Genomic DNA, 9,666 nt, shown 5'->3' with positions numbered 1-9,666 from the left:
TTCTGCCCATCCCCACTGACCTGTTCTGTGTCCCATGCACTCTTGTCTAGTTGTCAAACACTAATCACATAATCAAATCCCTCGGTGAGGTGAAAAATAGTAGAACTGCTTACACTAAAGGCAGAAACTTACCGAAGATAGAGTGAATACAGTGATCATCTCCAGGCCCTACATTTGGGGAAATCCAGGCAGCAGACACAGGGATGTGACTCAAAGAGGTGGCCAGGTGTGGAAAAGGAAGGGACTCAATGAGGCACGGATAAATATTCATCCTGTTGATCTGGTGCTGAAAGAGGGGGCCAGCCCTCCCCTCTCCTGTCCCCATCATCCCCTCGGGACTCTTTTCTGTCTCAGAGCTACATGGATGTTTGTTTTACTCTTACTATATCTGGATACAAATAAGCCTAGAAAGATTGAGAGTTGTATTTCCCACGAATCTATACCCACGAAGAAAAACCCTGTTTCAAGTTAGTGATAGCAATTTCCATGGCTGGTCACCTTGAGGGGGAAGGTGGATTTTGATATGAAGGTTAGTTCATGACTTTCTACACACACTGTATAAAAGATAAGGTGGAACTCTGAGATTCCCACCTCAATTTGCCCCCTTTGATGGTGGACAAAATACCTAAAAATGTACACTACTTTATACTTCAGAATCTTCACAGAGTGAGCTCATTTAATCCTTGAAGTGACTCGGTTTTATACAGAACCGAAAGAAAAGATAGGGGGAGGAATCGCGGGTGATGTCAGTGCTTCTCACACGTGTGCATTAGAATCAGCAGGAGGGCTTGTTACAGCGCAGATGACTGTCCCGCTTCCCGCAGTCTCTGATTGAAGAGGTCTGGCCTGGGGTCCAAGAGTTCACATGTCTAGTGAGTTCCTGGGAGCGGGTGATGCTGCTGGTTGAGGACCCCTGAGACAATGGCCTCCTTGGGGACACCCTGAAAACCGCTGTCTTACCTTGTTATTCTTCCAAGACTACCTTCATGCTATCATTCATTGAATAGCCATTCAACTAAGGAAATATTAAGGTGTTTCCTTCATGAAGTATTTAATAAGCAAATTGGTGAAGGAATTATGATAATGATCTTATAATGTTCAGTAGAGTCATGAAGCAGTTGACGGCAAACCTTAGCTCCCACGACCTGAATAATGCCTGGCTTTCACACCGTATCACCCTCACACGCCCAGGCTGCCTCCTTCATCCTTCGGTGCCTGTTCTGAGTGAAAATTGGCGTCAGCCTAAACAAACTAAGTTGTGAATGGATAGAAACAAGCATGCGCATTTTTGCACATACCGTACATATGCACATATTTGCATAGGATGTGGTGGGAGCATGGTTATTGCTAAAGACCACAGAAAAGCAGATTATATTGAATATAGTTTAATTGGTTAAAATTAAGTATAAGGCTAAAACAACTTTTCAGTAAAGATACTTGTATATGAAGAATTTTTTTCTCATTTACTTCTCGCTTTTTCAGATGTTAGAGATGGGTATGATGAAAACAAAATTGAAAATGTAAATGCCATCTTAGTCCATTTAGATTCACACTGAACAAATAATACTCCTGGCATTTGTTTTCTGTTCACAAAGTATACCCTCACCTCTGGCCTACCATCTCGCCCGAGTATGCAAGAATCAGAAAAGGAACTTGTAACTAAATGTAGGCAACTACTGGAAATTCAACTCAACAAGCATAAATAGAGCACGTAACATCATACCACAAAATAGGTATTTCCCCCTTCTATCACATAAATCATTCAAAAGCCACAAGGAGAATTAAAAGCAGAAGTTGAATTTCCATTTTCAGAGAAACTGGGAATTATCTAAAACTCCAAACCAGAAAATGTCGAGGACTGTGAACCAGGGGGGAATTGAGCACCGGTGTGAGATGAAGTGGAAGAGGATGCTTGGAAAGATGATTCTGCAGCTACAGAGCTCAGAAAGACACAGCAGAAGATACTTCTCAAAGCACACCCTTGGGTCGAAAACTATGTCCCTTATTTCAGTGGAGGTGACCACAGGTATAGGCTAGTGGCAAATTTGATTTTGGAAAGCTGAAGAACAGGCCAAATAAAGAAACATTCGAATTGGTCATGTTTCTAAAGTGTGGCTGGCCTCGTATCAGATGAGGAGATAGGAGCTACATTCAGTGGGCCTGAGTGCTGTAGATCATAGCTCACTGCAACCTCCAACTCCCGGACAGAAGTGATCCTCCCACCTCAGCCTCCTGGACGGAGGTGATCCTCCCTCCTCAGCCTCCCGGACGGAGGTGATCCTCCCTCCTCAGCCTCCCGGACGGAGGTGATCCTCCCTCCTCAGCCTCCCGGACGGAGGTGATCCTCCTGCCTCAGCCTCCCAGACAGAAGCGATCCTCCTGCCTCAGCCTCCCCAATAGCTGGGATGACAGGTACATGTCACCATATCTGGCCAGTGAAACTTTTTCTAATAAACCAAAGCAATTGAAATAGGGGATATAAATAAATAACAGGTTTCTGCCCATATCTGTAATGGAGAGGCCACAGCTGTTTCAGAGTCACCTCACACTAATAGCTAAGTCGTTCCCTATGTCCAGTGTCAAACCCTCTTTGACTCAAAGTTTTCTTTAAACCACTGATCTCCATATCTTTTAAATAATAATATTTGTGTATCAAGAATACAATAAAAGCATCCCCTAACCTTTCCTTATAACGTGTCTTCTGTTGTTGTCATTTTTTTTTAATATTCCCCTCTTCGTCACATCCTTGTTCAAGAGACAGCACCCCTGGTTCTTGAGTTAAATGATAAATAAACAAAGCTTTGGGTTGGGTTGTAATAAAATGAGCATCATAGCTCAGCTCTGTTATATCAGCCCCAGAAAGAATTAGAATGAAACATGTAACGCCTTTTAAAATTCTGAAAAGAATTTGATATGGATGGAAGACTCCATAAAGGTAACTCTTAATATTCTTCTGGCTCAGATATTGATTAATGATGAGGCATTTCTGGCATCAAGATGCAAGAAAAGGGTTTACTGAGAGGTTTAGCTACCTTCTTGCACATACGAAAGGATAGAGATTGAGTGAAGATGAAAGAAACTAGTGGTGAACGTTACCTAGCGTCCCTTCTTGCTGCTTGGTCTCCTAGTGTCACACTGGGCCTCTGAGAAGGTGCTCCCACATGGCACACGTATGCGTGCACACACGCTCATTCCTCTCCCCAACACACACACACACTCATCACCACCACCTGCGTGAAGATAGGGGCCTTCCCTCCTGTTGCTGATTGCCAGATGGGTGTATCTGAACTTTCCCTTCTGCAGCTAAAGAACGCCTCCTCCTTAAATTTATCTCCTAAATAAGCAATCACCCTTTGAAGAATTTACTGTGAATTTTTTTGACAAATAAAAATTGCATACATTTAGAATGTACAACATAATATTTTGATATATACAGTATATACATTGTGTAATGATTACCACCATTAACATGGGGTAATTAACATCCATCACCTCAAATAGTTAACCATTTTCATGGTCAGAATATCTTTCACCTACTCTTTTAGCAAATTTTAAGTATACAATACATTATTATTAACTACAGTTAATATGCAATAGGTCTGCAGTACTTACTTTATAGCTGAAGGTTTTACACTTTGACCAGTATCTCCCTTTTGTCCCACCCTCACCCTGCTAACCATAGCTCTACTCTCTATTACTAGGAGTTTGATTTTGTTTTTAAGATTCTATATATAAATGAGATCATGTGGTATCTTTCTGTGTATGACTTATTTTTACTTAGCATAGTATCCTAAGGTTCATCCATGTTATTGCAAATGACAGGATTTCCTTCCTCTTTACGTCTGAATAATATTCATGCCTCATGTTTTCTTTATCCATTCATCTCCTGGTGGACACTTAGATTGTTTCCATATCTCAGCTATTGTGAATAGTGCTGCAATTAACATGGGAGTGCAGATATCTTCTCAAGATAGTAATTTCCTTGATATATTGCTTTATGTATAACCAAAAGTAGGCTTGCTGGATAATATGGTGGTTCTATGTTTAATTTTTTGAGAAACTTTCCTACTGTTTCCCACAATGGCTGTACCTCCGACAATGTTCAAAGGTTCCCTTCTCCACATCCTCCCCACACTTAACTATCTTTTGGTTTTCTGGTATTAGCCATCCTAAGAGGTGTGAGGTGGTATCTCATTATGGTTTTGATTTGCATTTCCCTGTTTAGTGATGTTGAGCATTTTTTCTTGTATCTCTTGGCTATTTGTATGACTTCTTTGGAAAAGTGTCTAAATGTCTATTCTTTGCCCACCCCCTCTTTTTTTTTTTTTTTTTGACAGGGTCTCTCTCTGTTGCCCAGGATGGAGTGCAGTGGTGCAATCTCGGCTCACTGCAACCTCTGCCTCCTGGGTTCAAGCAATTCTCCTGCCTCAGCCTCCCAAGGAGCTGGGATTACGGCACCTGCCAACACATCTGGCTAATTTTTATATTTTTAGTAGAGACAGGGTTTCTCCACGTTGGCCAGGCAGGTCTTGAACTCCTGACCTCAAGTGATCCACCCACCCCCGCTTCCCAAATTGCTGGGATTACAGGCATGAGCCACCACACCAGGCCGCCTTTGCCCATTTTTAAATGGTTACTTAGTGAGTTATTTTTGTTTGCTATTGAACTTGGTTGTATGAATTTCTTTTTTTTTTTTTTTTTTTTTTTTTTTTGAGACGGAGTCTTGCTCTGTCCCCCAGGCTGGAGTGCAGTGGCCGGATCTCAGCTCACTGCAAGCTCCGCCTCCCGGGTTCACGCCATTCTCCTGCCTCAGCCTCCCGAGTAGCTGGGACTACAGGCGCCCGACACCACGCCCGGCTAGTTTTTTTGTACTTTTTAGTAGAGACGGGGTTTCATCGTGTTAGCCAGGATGGTCTCGATCTCCTGACCTCGTGATCCGCCCGTCTCGGCCTCCCAAAGTGCTGGGATTACAGGCTTGAGCCACCGTGCCCGGCTGTATGAGTTTCTTAAAGATGGCTTTCCCTGATATTCACTGAAATGTCTCTAAGTTCTTTTTCTTTCTTCTCTATGAAATCATCAATTTAATTTTTTTCTCTTGAGAACCAATCCTCACCATCTCCTTTCTCCTGTGTCTCCCTGTCTTTTCCATAAATACGTCCCAGTTTCAGGCCTTACATGCATCATTATTTCTAGCTCAAAATTCTGTTCAGGTGGTTTAGCAGGTAAGGGACAAAGGGCAACAGGTTTAAATGGCGGCCAGCTGGGCTCTAAAAGACAAATGTGCGGAGGTGTTTGTATTCTGTTCCATTCATGAAGTCACCTCTGACTTCCTCTCTCAGATGGGCAACTGATGGACCCTGGAACCACTCACTGGCTCTGGGAAGGCTATGAGGACACAAAAATCTCTAATGATCAATTAGCCCCTGTTATGGATGAGAAGTTCCAAGGAGGCGCAAGGGATATAGGTTCCTGTGGAGATGGCACTTGCCTTGCACAAGACCTGACTTGCGAGAGCAATGGCTGTGTGTCCCCAACTGTACCAGTGACCTCTTAAAATTGCTCAGCTCTGAGATACGTTCCCTCTAATGTAATTAGGAGGCTATATCTCTGCTTTCCAAATGAAAAAAGAACACATTAACCACAAAACAATTTTATTAAATTCCTGCTCATTCAAATAGTTTCCTTTTCTTCATTAGGTAATGTATACGCTTGGATTGTTTCGACTTAGATAGACAAGGATGCAGGAGAAAAATCATTTGTTCCAGGCAGTTTATAGGTTAGTTCCTTGAGCTAATAAACATTTTTTAATTGGTCTTTAAGTAGTGGCTAGTCGGGTAGGATTTGGAATAAAACAGGCCAGATTCAAATCCTGCCCCACCATTTAGTGTTGGGGTAGTTGAGGCAAATCACCCAAAATGATTATCTGACTTTCAGTCTCTAGATCAGCAGAACTAATGGGAGGAGGGAAATAGTACCTACATTCCATATTGTAAGAATTTAGTGTGTCATTGATGTATATTATATAGCATGGTGTTTGAACTGTGCTTGAATATAACTATAGTAAGTGTTCAATAAATGGTAACTGTTTTTACAGGACACATTAGCTTTGTGCGAAGAAAAGAAATATGCCCTCTGACCAATGAATATGTAACTCAGAAGAGTCTAGAACCCTGGCCAGAATTAACCAGCACAAAACTATGAAAGTACACTAAGCTCACACTTGATTCTCTCTCCAGCCACCCTTCTGTCCAAATTCAATCTTTCCCTATTAAAAATGTCCTTTCAGAAAAAGAGAATTAGGAGGGTGTTGTAGTAAGGGTTGGATTTAGGGTTTCAGAAACCCAGGTCTCAGCTTCACCCCATATTTGCTATATGAACTTGAGTGACTTCAACCCTGTGAACCTCAGTTTCTTGTGAATAAATAGGGACTACAACAAAACTCACTCTCACAATACAGCTGTAAGGACTAATAACGTTTTGTGCAAAAAGGGTTTTCAGATATAAACAAATATTAGTTATTGTTATCGGAATAAAAGATTATTCCCTTAACATGAAATTTACCAACACTGTGAAAGTTTATTAATAAGGATGCCACACTTTGATATGAAACCAAGTATGTGGGATGAAGTGGCAGTGGTGGAACTTCCAGTGCCCATTGTCTTCACACTTTGGCCGCATGTCCCTTGAGCCTCCCACCACTCCCCTCTGCAGGAATCTCTTGGCTTCAGTGTTGTCACTCCTCCTTATCCTTTCTTCTTTTCTACATCTGTTCCTCTTGGCTCGTTATTCGTATGTTCATTTCTTCTCTCTTATCTTCTCTCTTGCATGGAAAGTATCTTATCCATGGCACCAAGAGGGATGACAGATGAGTATCTTGGTGCAGCTAGTAAGAGTCAATGCTCCCTGTACTCAACGCCACCCTAATGATTTTGTCTTTTTCTTCAAGGGTGTAAATGACATCCAAACCTGAAACTCTACATGCTCCATGAAGCACCTCTGTTTATGATCTCCTTATTTGCTCCAAATATTGGACATGAATAACCTCTGTTAGAGACCTTAGAAATGGGCCCTGATGTGTGAGGGTGCACGGCAGGGTCGCAGTTGCTTAGAAGAGGAGGGGGAACTCATTCTGTCTGCCTTTGGGCGCAGTGCCTCTGCATGGCACCACGCTGGGAATCACTGACCTTGGAAAGGCATTGTCATTCCTAATTAAGTCTTCTATCACTCTCAGTCTTGCCCAGAACCCATCCCACTCTCCATAACTGGACACAATACAACCTCTTCTCAATCTCGTTCCTTTGGAAAGTTGTGATACAAACCAGCACTTGCTGCTGGCTACACAGTGATCATAGACACTGAACAAGAAAGAGTCCCAAGAGATCCCTACTTTCAGTTTCTAAACAAGGAAGGGACTAAAACTCTAAGGACGGCCAGGCACAGGGGTCCACACCTGTAATCCCAGCACTTTGAGAGGCCAAGGTGGGTGGATCGCCTGAGGTCAGGAGTTCGAGACCAGCCTGGCCAACATGGTGAAATGCCATCTCTACTAAAAATACAAAAATTAGCCAGGCATGGTGGTGGGCACCTGTAATCCCAGCTACTCAGGAGATTGAGGCAGGAGAATCACTTGGACCCAGGAATCTGAGGTTGCAGTGAGCCGAGATCGCACCACGGCACTCCAGCCCGGTCAACAAGAGTGAAACTCCGTCCCACTAAAAAAAACAAAACCAAAAACCAATTCCGAGGATGACTGAAGGCTGTTTCCTACTGACCAACCGCCCTCCAAGGAACACGGTGAGATCTTTGATTGAAGAGCTGTTGCAGAAAATTTTATTGCCCATTTTTTCATCTCCTACCCTGAGTCTCTGCCCCTCCATAGTACTTTCCACAGAGCACCCTTCACATCCTTGTTTCTTAGTGTATAAATCAGAGGATTGAGAATAGGGGTAATTATAGTATAAAAAAGGGCAACAAATTTTCCCTCACTCTCAGAATAACTGTGGATGGATTGGAGATAGGTGTAAATGGCCGAGCCATAAAAAAGGAACACTACTAGGAGGTGGCACCCCCAAGTCTCGAAAGCCTTTCTGTGCCCAGCCATTGACTTGACCCTCAGCAATGCACGAGCAATGTGCACATAGGAGCCTAGAATTAGTGCTACGGGAACAACCACAATTATGACTCGGGCCACGAACATCTTGGCCTCCGTTCCTTCTGTGTCCGCACAAGCCAGCTTCAGAAATACAGGCATCTCACAAAAGAAGTGATTCAGCTGATGGCCACAGAGAGGCATGGCCATTGCGAGACCTGTCTGGATCAGAGAGTTCACGAAACCCGCCCCCCAGGAGGCAACGGCCAGGGTCTGGCAGAGACGGGGGTGCATGATGGCCATGTAGTGGAGTGGACGACAGACAGCAGCATAGCGGTCAAAAGCCATCACCACCAGGAGCACACACTCCGTGGAGCCCAGGGCAAGGTAGATGAAGAGCTGAGCCACACACCCTCCACGGGTGATGGTGCGGTCAACCCCGCAGAGGTTGATCAGGAGCTGGGGCACGGTGCTGGTGGTGAAGCAGAGGTCCAGGAGGGACAGGTGGGAGAGAAAGAAGTACATGGGTGTGTGCAGCCGAAGGTCTAGCCAGGAGAGAGCGATGATGATGGTGTTGCCAAACAGAGTTAGGGAGTAGAAAATCAAAATAAAGACAAACAGGATGGGCTCCAGTTGCGGCCAATCTGAGAATCCCACCAAAATGAAGGCGTCTTCAAAACTGGTGTTGAAACTTCCCATAGCCTTTTGCCCATCTAAACAGCAGACGGAAATGGAATGCCTCCTATACTGAGTACAAATTACAACATGATTTCGCAGGATTCCCTGGATACTGAATCATGCATTTGATTATCTATTTTGCTGTGCAGTTTGTTGTGTCCGGTGTTCTTTCTCTTTCTCTTCTCTTCTTCAGGGTGGAAATCACCAGCTGGGGAATGATACGGCCTTTGTTTGAATCCTAGTCCTGCTGCCTGTTTGTTCCAGGACTTCAGCCAGGCCAGTCAGTCCTTTAGATCCAACATTTCTTTGCCTGAAAGTAGACATGACGTATCACAGCACTGAGATTAGGGTCAAATGCAATAATGTGGAAGCTGCTTTTAAAAGACTCAGATGTAACACGTAGCAATAGTATTCTGTGTTGCTCCCGTTTGCCCCACTTCCTGGTTTGGCCGGTGGCCTCTTTCAGTAGGTTACCCACCAGGCCTAACCAGGCCGGGAGCCCTGTTTGACCTCTGGGTGCCCACCTGCTTTTCCGACTACGGTCAGCCCATGCAATCCAAGAAGCTCCAAGCCTGACCAGCAAATGACTGAGAAGAGTGTAGATTCCTCCTTTTGGAGAAGAAAAGAAAACCAGTTAGCAACAAATATGTTTCCTGTGGTGTGTCATGATGCCTGGACTACCACACACACACGCACACACGCACATACACACTCTCTTCAAGGGATAAATTCCTTCCTCAGCTGCCCAAGAAGAGTTGATTCCTCTTCTCTAGCCCAACCCTGCTTGTACAGTTTCTCTCTAGCACTTGTCACATTCACTGGAATTCTTTTTGTATGTCTTTGTCCCTCTCTGAGCTGTGAGCTCCTTAGTGGTAGCTAATATAATGAATGTAAAATCA

The 9,666-nt window shown here is 43.9% G+C and overlaps 1 protein-coding gene across 1 annotated transcript; it reads right to left on the bottom strand.

Annotated features, from left to right (window-relative positions):
* Window positions 1-7,777: 7,777 nt before the first annotated feature.
* LOC105537270 (olfactory receptor 2Y1) lies at window positions 7,778-8,823 on the bottom strand. The gene has a single exon (XM_011976840.1). It carries the CDS (start codon window positions 8,786-8,788, stop codon window positions 7,853-7,855), a length of 936 nt encoding a protein of 311 aa, XP_011832230.1. The 5' UTR covers window positions 8,789-8,823; the 3' UTR covers window positions 7,778-7,852.
* Window positions 8,824-9,666: the final 843 nt, after the last annotated feature.

The sequence above is a fragment of the Mandrillus leucophaeus genome, unplaced genomic scaffold (assembly GCF_000951045.1).
Source record: "Mandrillus leucophaeus isolate KB7577 unplaced genomic scaffold, Mleu.le_1.0 Scaffold170, whole genome shotgun sequence".
NCBI lineage: Eukaryota > Metazoa > Chordata > Mammalia > Primates > Cercopithecidae > Mandrillus > Mandrillus leucophaeus.
This window is presented reverse-complemented; position numbering and strand designations above follow the sequence as displayed.

What these genes read in the sequence shown, in the direction of transcription:
- LOC105537270 (XM_011976840.1), bottom strand. Translation starts at nt 8,788, where the DNA reads ATGGGAAGTTTCAACACCAGTTTTGAAGACGCCTTCATTTTGGTGGGA.